At 52.6% G+C, this 15,543-nt stretch overlaps 1 protein-coding gene and 1 long non-coding RNA gene across 2 annotated transcripts; one reads left to right on the top strand and one right to left on the bottom strand.

Moving 5' to 3' along the window:
- The first annotated feature begins 1,202 nt into the window (after positions 1-1,202).
- LOC125334312 lies at positions 1,203-12,952 on the top strand. The gene is made up of 4 exons (XM_048321063.1): positions 1,203-1,394; positions 10,127-11,150; positions 11,283-11,455; positions 12,153-12,952. Exons 2-4 carry the CDS (start codon positions 10,742-10,744, stop codon positions 12,528-12,530), a joined length of 960 nt encoding a protein of 319 aa, XP_048177020.1. The 5' UTR covers positions 1,203-1,394; positions 10,127-10,741; the 3' UTR covers positions 12,531-12,952.
- A 782-nt stretch (positions 12,953-13,734) lies between these two features.
- On the bottom strand, positions 13,735-15,532 carry LOC125334313. The gene is made up of 2 exons (XR_007207113.1): positions 15,494-15,532; positions 13,735-14,520 (listed from the first exon to the last, which is right to left on the bottom strand). It is a non-coding gene; the product is annotated as an uncharacterized LOC125334313 (long non-coding RNA).
- Between the last annotated feature and the right edge of the window lie 11 nt (positions 15,533-15,543).

The raw sequence follows: 15,543 nt of genomic DNA, 5'->3' as shown, positions 1-15,543 counted from the left end.
ACAAACAAAACCCCAAAGAAAGCAAAAAGGAAGTTGTTCTTCACACAACATCTTGTTAAAAGGGCAGATTTCCCTGACAGGGGATTTTGTACTCTACTAAAAGTTCACATGGGTTCAATGAGAAACTGCATTATGTCTAATGAGGACTATTAGTAGACTGTCACGATGACCTTAAATCATGGAATCACTAAGGTTAGAAAAGCCCTCTAAGATCATTGAATCGAATTCCAATGCTGTTCCCACAGCACTGCCAAGGCCACCAATAAACCATGTCCCCAGGTGCCACATCTACGTATTTTTTTGAACACTTCCAGAGATGGTGATTCTACCACTGCCCTGGGTAGCCTCTTCTAATGCCTGACCACCCATTCTGCAAGGAGTATTTCCCCAATATCCAAACTAAACCACCCCTGGTGCAACTTGAGGCCATTTCCCCTTATCCTGTCCCTTGTTCCTGGGGAGCAGAGCCCGACCCCCACCTGGCTGCACCCACAGTGTTTAACATTTTTTTCTCTCTCAGTTATGGCAAAACCATGAAGGCTAACCGATCCCAAAGTCCTGCACACTATTATTCTCATAACAGCTCTCATCTCTCCATGGGTGGGCAGGTAAGGTCACTGAACCAGCAGAATAGTACTGTGAAAAAGGTTTCCTGCCAGCTGTTACCTGAAGCAGGTTCCTGCAGAGCTGTGAGCCGCAGGGCCAGCCCCAGGACGGTGGTGGCAGCGTGTGGGGGGCTCTGATCCCCTCCCAGGGGCTGCCAGCACCTGGCAGGACTGAGCCTTAAGCCAAGCCTGAATGAGGAGAGATGAACATCTCATTTGGGGGCACTAGCAGAGCTGAGAACAGCTCAAAGCACTTGTCTGCTTCAGTTTCAGAGCGAATGGCCCGGCCCCGCTGTGGCCTCTGCCCATGCCAGCAGCCCGGCTGGCACAGCGCAGCCACCATGCCCCCGCAGGAATGGAGCTGATGCTTCCAGGGCTGGATGGGATCTCTAGGGACGGCAGCGCTGCCTCCTGTGGGGCTTCCCCATCCTGTGGCACGGGTGTGACCAGCCCCGCCTGGGCGGTGCTCCGGGGCGGGCCGGACGGGTCCGTGCCCGGAGGTGACGGGCTCCTCGCGGCCCGGGAACGCGGCTGCCCCGAAAGGGTTACGAGAAGGGCTCCGCCCTCCCTGTACATCGGTCTCCTCCTGGGTGACCTTCCCGGCAGCCCTTGCTGGCTCTGCCCCAGCCAAACAAAGACGGCAGGAGCTTTTCAATCAGCCGCCTCCCAGAAAGTTGGCTGCGGGAGAGCCGGGCTGCGCTGGCACCTGGCTGGTCCCGGCCGCCGGAGAACGCGGCCGCGAGTTGGTGCCGTCGCCTGAGAGGACCCCGGCAGCCGTCGGGAGTCCCTGTACGTGGGTGCTCTGCCCGTTTGCTTCTGTGCATTGAGCTGGTTTGGGTGCTGAGAGTGGCGTGGGGAAGGATGAGAGGAGCTCCTGGCAGTGGTGCGAGCACAGGGAGGGTGCAGCAGGACAGGGCTCCGGGGCCCGCGGCCGTGCGGGGGCTGGTGCGGCGCTGAGGTTCGCTGTCGGAGCTGGGAGTGGCATGCCCGATCTGAAATGCTGTCCTCCAGCCGCTTCTTGAGCTCAGAAACCTGCCCAGCAATTTTCTAGTGAAGTGCAGACTCCTTTAGATACTGCCCACGTGTTGGTGGACGAGCAGGAGAGGAAATAACAGAGCTTTGTGAGTGCTGCTTTTGGCTCTTCTGTGCTTTTCTGTCCCTTCCCTCCTGCACTCCCAGGCTGCTGCTGAGGACAGGCTGTTTACGGCCACCTCCGCAGGTGAACTGCTCGGCTCCGATGCCTCTGGGGTTGGGGTTAATTGTCTGTAAACGCTGCCTGAGGCTGAGGGCGCTTGTGCGTTGTGTTGGCACCGACTTGCAGCTGGCGCTTCATTTGTCCTTCCTGTTCGGGTCTAAATGGTTCCTTGGCTTTGGGTTTGTGGTGGCGGCAACTGCTGAGAGCTCTCCTTGAGCCCCCGGAGATCCAGGTGACCCGTGGGTCATTCTGCCCAAGGCAACACTGGCATTCCTTTATCATGGTGAGGTGTGAGCACCCTGTACCAGGCATTGCTTAGCATTGTGGGGATTGCACTGCAGCACTGGCTCAACCCACAGCCATTCTGGTATTTTCCCTGTGCTGGAAGATCTTTGGTCTGCCTCCCTGTTCAGACTGTCACTCCTTCTGCACCTCTATGAGAGTAGGGGTGGACATGTGTCTGGCTCCAGAGGGTACAGTCTGTGTGACTTCCTTAGAGGAATTGCAGGTTGCGGGATTTGTCCTCTGAGGACTTGGAAACTTTTCATCCAAATGTGTAGAAACAGCCGTAGTTGTCATTGCAGGGAGTTGAGAGCATTTCCAATAGCTGCATTGTTGAGTAGCTATATAGATTTGGAACAGCAAAAATAGGAGATTTTGGGAGTTCCTCTCTAATCTGCAGAAGGGTGTGAATGTAGCAATTTAGCTGAAATACTTAAGGGTCTGTTGAGTCATCTGCCATAGTTTCTGAACATCTGGCCCTCTCTTGAGGTCTAAGGCTATTCTTGCAGTGCACACTGGTAGCTAGGCCATGAACAGGTTTAGGACTTCAGGACTGTCTGCCCCTGCATGTGTCAGTGCATACATTTGTGTATTTCAGGGCTTTTAGCTTAAAAACTGTGCCTTGATGCCCCTTTTCCTCTGTTTTCCTGCAACTGTATGCCCTGATGCTGTAGGAATATACCTGCTCAATGCTAAACTTAGTCAAATGTCCTGGTTTCACCACAAGGAATAAACACTGTGTTACACTTCGCACTGATTTCTTTGTTTCCTCTTCAGGCATGTGAAAGACTAGAAATTCAAGGTGTAGCCAGTGCAGCTCTCTCTGCTGGAAGGGCTGTATCTGTGGAGAGCAGTGACTCGAAATGCGTAATGCTTTACAGAGAGGCACAGGTAGAGGCAGGGCAGTGAGATACTTGGCATTTATTGTTCTTGTCTAAATACTTGATGAATTTGTCCGGTCTGAGGGCAGAGATTGATCTTGGAGCCAGGATGCAAAATCCAGCCTGTTCCTCTCCCACAGGCCTTCCCAGGTGCTCTGTGAAAGCGCCTTGTTCCTTCAAGCTGTGGCTCCACAGTTCTTAATATCATGTTTGGATGCTCCAAATCATTTCTTAATACAAACCTGACCTTTACCAGACACAGCATCACAACCGTGCTGAGTTTGTCAGACCAGGTAATAAAATGTTGAAGGTGACCTCTGGGTTTTGGGCTGTGGAAGAGTCAATCCAGTGCAAAGCCTTTTTGTTCAAGGCTATGAAACAGTGTGATTTTATACAGTGTCTCTCTTCTGTGGTGTGTGGCCTGGGACCCTTTCATCATTAGGGAGGATTTTCAGTATTCCTGATACTGTTCCTTTTCTCCCCTCAAACATGAGGTAACAGTACTAACAACACTAACACAGTGTTGTTACCCTGTGCCCCTGAACATCCCAACACACCCCTCTTTATCTTCCCACCATATCTTTATACCGTATTCCCCAGTGACCTCCAGGCTGTAGTGGCATTGTCTGAGGCAAGAGCAAACTATGTGTATCATCATACTCACAATTTTTTTTGCAACCCCCAAAACTGTTGTGGAGATCTAGCTTTCTTCAATGTTCACATTCTGCAAATCTTAAAGTAGAACCATAATTTTTTGTATTTTCCATGTGAGGATCTGATTTTTAAAGTGTGGCCAGGCAGGGGTAGCTCCTCAGCTGCTCTGAAAGCACAACCGAAATGAATGAAGCAGTTGTCAGAGCAGATGACAGAGCAAACCAAGCTGTGGGCTCTAAACAGCTCACTTCAAATCCTGGGCCAGACACCCAACCCTTTCTCTCTGCTATTCTGATGTCTGAACTACAACTTGATTAAAATCTTCTTCTGAGGTTATCCCTTCAGAGGGGAGCCACCATGGCTCAGGTAGCAGCAGCACCATCTAAATTTATCTTACCCATCACCTTTTAATAAAACCTATAACAGCTGCTCCTTCATCAGTTTTGCAAAGAAAGTAAGGTGGGATGCAGCCTCACTACACTCAGTGCTGTTAGATAACGTTATTGCTTCCATAAGGCTTGGCAAATCCCACAGAACAGTGGCACTGAGTAACATTGCAGCCTAGGAGAAATGGCTGTTTTTCCCTGGCGCAGATCTTCCTGCTTTGGCAACATTTCAGCCCTGGACACCTAATACCGTTCATCTTCTTCCAAGCTAAGTTCCATTGAACCACCTTGGCCAGCTCATTGCCATTCTTGGGGCTGTCCTGTGCAGGACCAGGAGTTGGACTCGATGATCCTTGTGGGTCCCTTCCAACTTGGGATATTCTGTGATTCTGTGAGCCCTTTCTGATTACCTGTCTCCGCAAAGCCAAGACTTCCCAGTCTATCCCTACAGCAGTAAAACTGTTCTCTGCATGAATAGCCAAGAACTATCCATATCCCTTCCAAGCTGTGCCAGGCAGGCTCTGGAGCAGGATCTGGAGGGCAGGAAGCCCAGTGGAGGATTGTCCTGCCCATGGACACATGGCTGTGTTCAGAGCACAGTTCTCTACAGGGTGAGGATTTGGGCATTCCTGGCAGACTCACTCCTTCCACAATACCATTGCTCTACTCGATATACTACTTGCTGTCTGAATCCATATCTGAATCCCATGTAAACCAGCACTGTCCTCCCTGTGCTTCAGGGCGATGATTTTAGTAATTTTTTCCCCTCCAAGCTGATGCAGAGTGAAAAAAAGGACTTGTCTTGCCAGTTTTTGCAGCAGCTGTTCAGAACACTGTGGGAAAACAACAATACCAAACAAGATGGATGAATGTCCCTCCCCAGCTGCTTGCAGCTTCTCCAGCTTCCCAGGGTGTGCTGGGGGTCTGAGAAGGAGGTCTGCAAATCAGATGCAAAGGAAAGTGTGGGCAAGAGAACCTTGTTGAGCTGTTATTAGTCACAAGGCCCAGATCTGACAGATTTGGCTTGTGTCTCTTTACAAGGTCCATGAGGATCAGTCCCCTTTTGGCAATGCTGAATCCATTGTGAATGAGGTAAACTGTTTCCCATGCCCTGGTACACTGGCCTTGCACAAAGAGAGTTGAAAGGAAAGAGACATAGCCACATCCAGCTTTGTTCATCATATCTTAGATGGACCTTCTCAGGGCAGGAGTAATTCTGCACTCTCTGCAGCCCAGCAAACCCTTGAGCTCAATGTGCTTTGGGATGTTAACAACATAAAGTGTCTGTTTTCAATTGCTGAAACCAGACGAAATTAGCTGTATCTTCTTGCTCTGTATCTTCATGCTCCCTGTGGGTCACAGCTTTTGCTTCTCTCACTCCTTCCTCTACTTCAATCACATCTGTTCTCAGCATCAGCAATTTGTCTCTCTGGTGAAACCTGTTGCTCCACCTCTGTACCTGCTGCCCCATGGCTGTGCTGCTCCTGAAATGGTGGATGGGAGCTTGTTGCTCTGGTTAAGCCCATCTGTACATAAATACCTCCATCTTTCCAAGACTGTTCCATCTCGTGGGCCAGGCTGGCCATGGGCGTGCTGTGGTGCAGCTAAAACAGCCTTTGAGAAAACACAACCCCAGGGTAGCACAGTTACCTGTGCCATGTCTGTTGGAGGATTAGCTCTTCCTTGCTTTACCCCAGCATGAATTCTGGAAGCAGCTTTGCTTGTACCCCTCAAGGGTGAAACTGCCTGTGTCCAAGAGAAGCTGTGAGACGAAAGGGAGAAGTCAATCTTCCCAGACATGAGCCAACTCCGTGGTCACACAACTAATGTTTCAGTCTTGGGGAATTTGGCATTCAGAGCCAGGTAATCAGGGCTTCAGAAGAACTGTGGAGAGACAGGTGGCAGTGGCTGGGGATGGATGGGCAGGCAGGTGGGGGAGCTCTACCCCGAGGACTTGCAGGTTGGATACTGGGGAATTCCTCTCTCTCAGGTTCACCTCCTGGAGTGGGGGCTTGCAGGAGCACAGGAACAAGTTGTGCAGAGGAAAAGCCTGCTGGGCCTAAGGCTAGTGGTTACATCACGTGACTTGTAGGAAATTTGGATTCATGCTCTTCCTCTTTTTTAGACCTTAAATCCACTCTGCTCTGAAAGGAAGTCTGGGACATGCTGCCTTCTTTCTCTTTCTCTCTTGAGGCTGTTTCATTTTTGTGTGTAATACCATCTGGGCCAGAGAGTATGGAAACTAAGGAAACAATCCCGGTGATGAGAAGGCTGCTCCAGGCTCTGGGCTGTGTTTCTGTGGATGTAGCTGCATGCAGAATCATGGAATAGAGCATTACCAGCAGCAATACCTGGGTAAAGGAGCTTTCCCATCTACAACTAAGTTCATAAAGACTTCAGGCATTGCAAGTGTTCGGCAGCAGCTGAAGAAAGGGTGGCTAATCTGAAATTTGGACAGACACCTAAATTGGCAGGCTGGAGCAAAATTCCTTTTGCAGGCATGGTGGTACAACAAGGCATGCATCTGCTCAGACAAAAGCATATGTCCAGCTGGCTGTGTAAGGTCTCGGAAGCCAACCCACCAAAGGGCAAAACTTGTAGCCTGTGGTGCTGCATGACAGCCCTCTCTGATTGGAACTGTAAGCTGGGTATTCCAGTCACTGCATCTTCCCCCTGGGATACCCATCCCACTGTAAAACACAAGGGGTGCGTGTGGGGGGAAGACACTTTGAGACCATGAGGAGCCATTGCAGCTTGCAGGGGAACAACGTATGGCTGCAGAATGTGGTTTTGCCAAAGGACTTGCAGCTGTGGCTGGGACACAGTGTGACAGCCAGGGAGGTGGAGGCAAGCAGGATTTCGGAACAGGGGACTTTTGTTGCCCACCCTCAGCTCATGGCACCTGGTCTTCATATGGAAATGCCAAATCAAGTCAACTTTTTGGTGCTGCTCTATTTTAGAAATAGCAAAGGCTGAGTCAGTCCAGATGAGACTGTTTCAGGGACTTTCTGGAGGAGACGAAACCTCTCTGTGTTCCTGATATCCACAGAAATGGAGAGCGTTAGAGGAAGAGGGTGAGCTCACACAATTGCTGTGAATTTTCTTCCATGGATGTGCTCCCTTTCCCTATCCTCCTGCAAAACCACCACTGGAATTAACTTTTCCTGAGTGGTGTAAGAAACCTTCAGAGCAACCATCTCACTCCCAGCCTGGCCCTGGAAAGTGAAAGGAACTCCATCAGTCACAGGTCTAGGAAAATCCCTGAATCTTTCCCTCTCATTGAATTGATTTTTGTTTTTCCTTGTGCAAAAATTATTGGAGAGTAAAGAATGCCTTGAAGGCCAGGTGAGTGTAAAGGTCTCATCTCTGTTTGTGAATGTGTGAGTTGGTAAGGTGTGTGCATAGCACAGGTTGCAGCTCCTTGGGGAAAATACCCTCTGGAGAGGGAGAAAGAGTAGAAGGTGATGGACTCAGTGTGGAAATGGGGAGCACATTTAGTACAGGAAAACTGTGAGTTTGCAGCAAGACCTGGATAAATGAAGTTACAAGTAGAGATGGAGGCAGGCCAGGCTGTTGCAAAGGCTGACTGTGGGATCTTATGACTTGGCCTTCCAGTACTTGAAGGGAGCTTCCAAGGAAGATGAAGAGATGCTTTTTACAAGGACATGTAGAGATAGGACAAGGGGGAATGGCTTCAAACTGTCAGAGAGTAGGTTTAGATGGGATTTTAGGAAGAAATTCTTCCCTGTGAGGGTGGGGTGGCCCTGGCACAGGTTTCCCAGAAAAGGTGTGGCTGCCCCTGGATCCCTGGAAGTGCCCAAGGCCAGGTTGGACAGGGCTTGGAGCAGCTTGGGATAGTGGAAGGTGTCCCTGGCCAGGGCAGGGGGTGGCATGGGATGAGCTTTAAGGTGCCTTCCCACCCAAACCATTCTGGATTCCTCAAATCAGGAGAAACAGTGAGGTGCTGGAGCGAGTCCAGAGAAGGGCAGTGAAGCTGGGGAAGGGTCTAGAGGATAAATCTTATGAGGAATGGTTGAGGGAGCTGGGGTTGTTTAGCCTGGAGAAAAGGAGGCTCAAGGGTAACCTTATCACTCTCTACAACTACCTGAAAGGCTTCTTCTCCCAGTGAGCTAGGGATGGGACAAAGACATAGCCTCAGGCTGAGCTGGGGGAGGAGTCAGGTTGGACATCAGGAAGAATTTCTTCACAGGAAGGGTTGTCAGGCATTGGAGTGGGCTGCCCAGGGAGGTGATGGAATCACCGTCCCTGGAGGTGTTCAAGAAAAGACTGGATGTGGCACTTAGTGCCATGGTCTAATTGACAAGGTGGTGATCAGGCAAAGGTTGCACTTGATCTCAGAGGTATTTTCCAACCTAGATGGAAATTCTGTGATTCTGTGATTTGGAGGAAATTGCTGGAATACTGTATTTCATGGAATACACTTATGTTGCTTTCACTGGTAACCCTTTTCCCCTACCTGACAGGGGTAGAGCAGCTGTTGTGCACTTTGTTTTCCCTCAAGGTGTAAGTGAGCAGGGCTGGAGCTGGATTTTGACCTGTACTTCTGCCTGCACTTGTCTCCTGCATCTCCTGCTCACCTGCTGGGTTCTGACCCCCAGCCTTCTTCACAGTATCGTCTCTGAAATGGCTTTCCAGGTCTTGGTCTACCTCTGATTAGTAAATAGATGTTTTTTTAAAGCCCTGCTGCAGAGGCAAGTGCTGTTCTTGAAGGATAAGGAGCCTGGGTGAAGCCTTGAGCATTGATGGTATCTCCGTGCAGCTGCTGTCCGCAGCCATGCTCTGCTGCCCTGAAGCCATCCTGGCCATACTCCTCATCCTGCTGCCCCTCCAACAAATGGGGGGTTCTGGGGGAACACTGTGAGTTGGGAATGCTGAGCTTATCAGGGGTTAGCAGGGCAGGGATGGTCTGTGCCTCCCATGAACTTTCCCCATGCCCAGGAAAGCAGGGCAGGGTGGTGGGACCTCAGTGGAGGGCTGGGGGAGGGCTGAAGCTGGTGAGCATGTGATAAAGGAGGGATTTGGGACCTGGGGATGGTACACAGAGAGCAACATCTTCAGTGGAGAGGGAGCTGGAGGAGATGCAGTGTGAAGTTGGTGCTTCTCCAAGGTGCTCCCCTCATCTTCCCTGCGGCAGCTGGGTGAAGGCTGCAGCTGTGGCTGTTGGCTTTCCTGGCATTTATGTAAATTACATGTTTCTGTCACCAACTGCTCAGATACTCCAGTGTCCTCTAGCCATGTCTGGAGACACTCTGGGAGGAGGGCAGAGTATATTGCCAGGGCTCAAGCTCCTCGTAACTGCAGTTTCAAGGTGGTGGTCTCCTTGGAGCATCTTCCCTTGACATGGGGAAGGTTGAAAATTTCTGACCTTTTGCTCTTGCTCTGCAATTGTAGTGTCTGCATCCAAGGATGTCTGTTTTCCAATATCCACTCCCCTAGCTCTTATCTACAAGGTCCCTAATGCACACAGCAGGGCATTGGGGAGCCTTCAGACATAAACAGAGCTGGATCAAAGTACAGCCTACATCTCTGGAGCTAATGTCTCTTTCTTTTGCCATGGAACAAGTAAGATGCAGAGGGGCAAACTCCTCTGTCAAATTAAGTGACTCCATTTCTCCCTGAAGCTGATGTCCAGTAGTCTCTGTGCCTCCTTGGCCAACAAAACACATTATCATCTTTTTTAAGATCCACGTGTGCCTTGGGAAGTGTGATTTGGAAAAGGTTCCTCTATCACATCTGCTTTGCAGCAGCCACTTGAGGTAGTCTCTAACCGGAAGAGTGTTTTGCTGCCTTCTGGGAATTCTTGGAAGACATTTATTTTAGTGAAGTGAAACCCCAAAGTATGTCCTTTAGGGAGCAGCTGCAGCAATGAGTGTCCAAGAAACGCCTGCAGATTAAGGAATTTGGTAGAAAGTGGAAAAAACCCTCCACCATAGTTGTGTAGACGCACACACGTGCATGTATAGACATAGATAGGTATATCTCTGTGTGGTACAGGCGTGTGCCTGGTGTGAGAGGGGAGGCACAGGAGGTGCAGCCCTTACAGTTACAGTTGTGCCTTCTTTACATCGGGTGTATCAGTGGTTGCATTTGCTTCTCCCAAAGGTACAGGACGGTGCTGTCTCCAGACCCAAGGGCAGGCTCTGCAGCACCAGCAGTTCCCACGTGGAGTTTCTACAGTTCTGCTCGCCGTGACCTTCTGGGCCACCAGGGAAACACAAAGGGGTCCTGCCAGCCCCATGCCATAAACCATCACTTGCCAGGACTCGCACAAGGCTTCCTGGGACACTGAGCAGCTGCTCGGGATCCTGACTGCTTCTGATTCCTCACTGTACTGCTGGCAGGGTGGGATTGATGTCCAGTTTGGGACACTGGGCAGAGCCAAGCCTGTCACCATCCTCTGTGCCCTTGGCAGACTGGGGGACCGAGCTGGACCCCTCTCTCTAAAGGGGCTCTGCGTGAGCGAGGGACAGGCTTGGGGCTGTCCATTATTCACTCCAGTGGGAAGAGCCACCTCCCTCACCCTTTCCATCTGGGAACCGTGTCACTGCTGGGGATGGCACCACATGGACACAGGGCAAGGGCCAGCAGCCTGGCAGCAAGCACCAGCTGAGCCTGAGCACCATCACGGGGCATAGAGCTGCCTGGGGGGTGCCAGCGTCCCCACCACGGCCGCACTCCAGGCATGTAGGTGCCGGGCACAGGAGGGTCCCAGCAGCAATGGGCCGGCTGGATGACCATGCCAAGAGGAGGATCGTGGAGCTGCGCAGGGCTGGCCTGAGCTTCCGCAAGATCAAGAAGGTGCTGGAGCTGGATGACATCCGGGTGACGCCGCAGGCCGTGTACCTCTTCCTCAAGAGGAAGAGCGTGGAGCCGGGATCAGCGGCAGCTGGCTGGGATGGGGACCAGCCCTGGCCCCCGCTGCAGGGGCATGAGGCTGAGCCCCCCAGGCTGCTGGGCACCCAGCACCCTGCAGTGCCCACCGGGGATCCTACGGGCAGCCGGGCGCCCTGCTCCACTGGCGGCCAGGACACCAAGGAGGGCATCCAGATTGTCAGTGTGGCCTCGCTCTACAAGGACGGTGGGCAGCTTGGGGACGCCCTGCCTGTGGGGCTGGCCCCTGGGAATGGTAAGGCCTGGCCCTGCTGGGGTTCACTATGGCCACTCCCTGCCACTGCTGGGCTTGGGAAAGGGCCTCATTCCCCACTGGAGACCCCCCCAAGGGCCTCGTTTTGAGGTGTTTCTCTCTCTGTTCTTGCAGGTGATGACAGCTCCACAGGCACACCCCTGACTCCGGGGACTGCTCTGGGGGGCCTGGCCACCCCCTCCCAGCCACTGCCCAGCCGAGGACAGCTGGGCACACCCCTCACCCAGAACTCAGCCCTGATGGTGAAAAAGAAGACTGTGGACAGGGCTATCCTCCTGCAGAAGAAGGTAGGATGGCAGGATGGGAGAGTCCATGTGCTCTGGCCAGGAGCTGCTGTGGTGCTGCCATCTGGCCAGCCCTGCACAACCCCCTGCTGCATCTACACCATGTGGTGGGGCAGGCTTCTGGGGGTGAAAGGCTCCCAGAGTGCCCTCCAACCTCTGCTAGCTGCACTTGCCAGCAATGCTAACCCTGGCACTTGGTGGATGTATCTGGGAAGCCCCTCTGGGTGGGGGTGGGGCCATGGGCTGCCAGGTGCTGGCCATGGAGATGCCAATTGCTGCCTGGCTTGGCCTCTAAACCGGCAGCTCACGAACCTCTTTTTAAGGCTTGGTGTCAGTACCAGCTCAGGAGGTTCTTCCAGCCACCCAAGGCTGGAAAGCAAAATCCAGGAGATGTTGTTTCTGTCCCTCCAGAGAGCAAACACAAGCTTGGCATCAGCACGGGCAGCCCCACTGCCATTCAGCAGCAATCACCCAGGATGGATCAGCACGTGCTAACAGCACATGGTGCACCAGGGGCTGGGTGGGGCTCAGGTGCAGCTCATGGTGAGGTCTAGAGGTCTGCAACAGGGTGATGGCTTTCTCTGAGAGCTTTTCTCTGAGCCTTGTAGCTAAGTGCAGAATAAATCTCTTGTTAAACACCATTGGATGGGCAGCTGATAATGTTTCACATTCCCTTCTCTCCTGCCTCCCACTATTCCAGGGCAAAGATGCCAGCACTCAGACTGCCCTGCCAGACCCTGCGGGTCCAGGAAATCCCAGCCTTGCTTGGGGCGGACCAGTGCCCCCCACTGCTCCCAGCTGCCCTGCCATTGCCGAGAAGCTGGATGCTGTACAGATGGAGGTGCAGAAGCTGAGCCAGGCCCTGCAGGCGGTGCTGGAGCGGCAGTGCCGCCTGGAACGCCAGCAGGAGCACCAGCAGCGGCTGCAGCAGGAGGTGCTGATGACACTGCAGCAGCTCAGCTCCACCGTGAGCCACGGTGCTGTGCCGGCCACCCAGCCCTGTGGCCCCTTCAGCAGCATGGCCGAGTCCTCACCTGCCATGCCCAACTTCAGCCAGTTTAAGATGGAGCTGATCTGAGCTCCCGCAAGGCCTGTGTGCTCCAGCAGTGCTGCGCTCATGGCACGATGGAGCTGGAACGAAGAACCATTTCTCAGAGGCTGCCCAAGGATTGCATGCCGCACCCAGCAGAGAAGGTCCCTGGTGCCTCATGTTCCCAGCCCTGCTGACTGGAAGGGGCTGCCTGGCACAAGAGGCTGAGGCCTTGCTCCTCCTGTGCTGCTCATCCTGGCTGGCACTGGAGCTGGCTGGGCCCATGGACCTCAGCAGAAGGCAGTTGCCTGCAAGGAGAAGATGCAGCTAAGACAGACACAGCAGGGAGGTGGGACTCCAAGGAAACCTGAGGCTTCCTTCTCATGAAGGTCAATGCCATGATGATCCATCCTGCCCTCCCCTCCACAGAACCTTGTTCAGTAAAAATCTGTCTACACCATGGTGCAGAACCAGTGTGGGATCAGTATCTGCGTTTTCTCTACCCCCTCACCCAACCAGTGCGCAGGCTGGATCTGTCTGGGTCGCTATCACCATGCATGGAACCACAGGGTGCGGAAACCCATGAGGTGAGACCAGCACTCCACACATGAAGGCTGTTGTTGGAGCCTGGCATCAGCTGCTGCACCGTTAGGGATAGAGCAGACTGTGTAGGAAACAATCTTTTACTGAGCAGATTCCACCCTCCACCCCACAAACTCAGCAGATCTGGAGTCTGGTACTGCTGCTGCCCACTGTCTGGCAAAATATGGGCGGGACCATACCAGTAAGAGTTGCTTCTGGGCAGGAGCTGATTAAGTGGGTGTTCAGCTCTCCTCTAACCCATTTTCCTGGGCAGGACACCCTCCTGGTTGTGATCCCCAGCAGAAAGGGCTGTCCCTAGAGCAGGCTGCTGGTGGTGCAGAGCTGCTCTTGCAGAGCAGGGCATGATGCTGAGAACCCCCTTGCCTGGACCAGAGGGGCGCAGGGGAGGCTGATGTGCCCTCATGAAGCAGCCAGGATGGGGTCTGTGGCTCAGACCCAGGAAGCCGTGGCAGCTCCAGCGAGAGTGTCCCCGAAGGAACAGCCCCCCAGAGGTCTGCAGCGATCCCTCGGCCGCCGGGGTGCCTTCCCAGGGGGTGCCTGTCTCAGCAGGCTGCCAGCTCTGTAGTGATTCAGTGGGAGTGATTCCAGCTCTTGCTCTGCGAGGCAAACCCCAGGCCAGACCAGGAGGAGAGAGATGGGAGGCTCAGAGAGCAGTTCTGCATGGGGCAGCTTTATTAGCCCACACCCCACGAAGGGGAGGCCAGGGATGAGTTCTCTGATCCCACAGGGGCAGAGAGCTAGATCTTATAGGGGTACAGGGGTGGGTGTGAGAGGGGAAAAGCCAATGGGTTACAAAGGATCTGCATAGGGTCTCCAAGAGGATCAGGGGTCTGTGTCCTCTCCCACTGTAACTGCAAGGTGGCTGCCTCTTCCAGGGGGATTCTGCTGGGAGGTTGTGCAATCTCCCTATTTCAGCAGGCCTCCCTCCAGGGCAGAGGCTGGGCATACCCTACACCCTCACTGAGCAGTGTAGTCCAGAAGGACCAGAGACTGGCCTTGCCTGCTGGGAGGAAAGGTCTGATGGGGGTGGCCTTGGCTCATCACCCAGCAGTGAATCCCGAGAGGACGCAGAGCATGTCCTTCCTCTGTATTAGCCAAGCAGGCTTCTGCCTGTGCCTACGAGGAGTCCCCAGCCTGTTCTGAGGTCTTGAGTCCAAGGTAAAAATTAAGAAGGGTAAAACCCAGTTCGTGTGTTTGTACACAGACACACAGAGCTGTAGACACGTGCACAGATGTAGAGGTAGGTGTGCACCTGGCATTTGGCAGGTCTGTGCAGCAGCCCCAGTGCCTGGGGGAGCTGGACACCCCCTCTGCCCTCCTGAGACACATCCCTGGCCTCAGGGCTGTCAGACCCAGCTGTGTCCGGGATCATTAGAAGTCTGCTGCCATCTGCCCACAGTCATTCATTTCTATGTTGGTGTAATTTTGGGGATGTCTGAAAAGCAACAGATGAAGAAAAACCCAAGATCAGTTGCTCTGCTCTTTTGCACAAGGTAGCTAATCTGCACCTCAGCTTTGAAAAGAAGAGGCTGGATGACATGCACTTAGCAGGCACAGTTTCCTAATGTCTCTGTCAACATTTCAGAGAAAACAGGAGCAGAACAGCTGCTATTCCCTGGCACGTGTACATTAACTTAAAACCACCTTGGTTTCTGAAAGAGCTTCCCTAAATCTGACTTAGGCTATTTAAAAAATTATTTTAAAAAAATAATTATATATATATACTTGGTTTTCTATTCCCCAAATGTATTCTAAGAAATTCCCTCATTTCTAACTCTTGCACATCAGCCCCTTAACCAGTGCTGAAAGAAGAACAGTGAAAATTAATAAAAATAAATCACCTGGGCTGGTTAAATAACCCATCCACTGTAACATTTATTTCAGACAGACGTACAGCCTGAGTGTTCAGCTGCTGTTTGCCTCCTGACCACGTTAGGGAACACCAAGTTATTATTTAAAGTGGTGTCATGTTATAACATGGAAGGTGTTTCCCACCAAGGGAATCCTAAGGTGTCTGTCATTTCCCTCCTGCTCCAAGGAGGAGCTCTTCCCTGTGGCCACAGCATCATCTGTTGTGTGCCACACACCTTCAGCTTTCTGCTCTCCCAGCACAGCATGTTGTCAGTACCACTGATGGCCCTTACACTGACATGCCCAGCATCATCCAGGATTCACTGCTGTTATCTCAACCTCCAGCAGAACCTGCAGTCTGCTCTGTCAGAAACAAAGGGGCTTTGCAAAAAGGAAGGGACTTTGCTGCAAAATGAGGAGCAACATATTGAAATGTCTGAAGGCAGTGTATGTGTTCACCTGAGTGAAGGAGAATGTCCCCATGCAGCAGGTAGAGAGGAGGCCCTGGGGAAGGACAGGGTAGGGGATGCACAGCAGATTCAAGGATGGTTTCTCACCTTTTGATGAAATAAAAAGCCAGGCCAACCAACAGTAACAGGAGCAGGAG

The sequence above is a fragment of the Corvus hawaiiensis genome, chromosome 16 (assembly GCF_020740725.1).
Source record: "Corvus hawaiiensis isolate bCorHaw1 chromosome 16, bCorHaw1.pri.cur, whole genome shotgun sequence".
Lineage (NCBI taxonomy): Eukaryota > Metazoa > Chordata > Aves > Passeriformes > Corvidae > Corvus > Corvus hawaiiensis.
Note: the sequence above shows the minus strand (reverse complement) of the source record. Positions and strands in the feature narration are given on the sequence as shown.

What these genes read in the sequence shown, in the direction of transcription:
- LOC125334312 (XM_048321063.1), top strand. Translation starts at nt 10,742, where the DNA reads ATGGGCCGGCTGGATGACCATGCCAAGAGGAGGATCGTGGAGCTGCGC. An exon ending in GGGGCTGGCCCCTGGGAATG is followed by an intron (nt 11,151 to 11,282) that starts GTAAGGCCTGGC and finishes CTGTTCTTGCAG; the next exon opens with GTGATGACAGCTCCACAGGC. An exon ending in CTATCCTCCTGCAGAAGAAG is followed by an intron (nt 11,456 to 12,152) that starts GTAGGATGGCAG and finishes CCACTATTCCAG; the next exon opens with GGCAAAGATGCCAGCACTCA.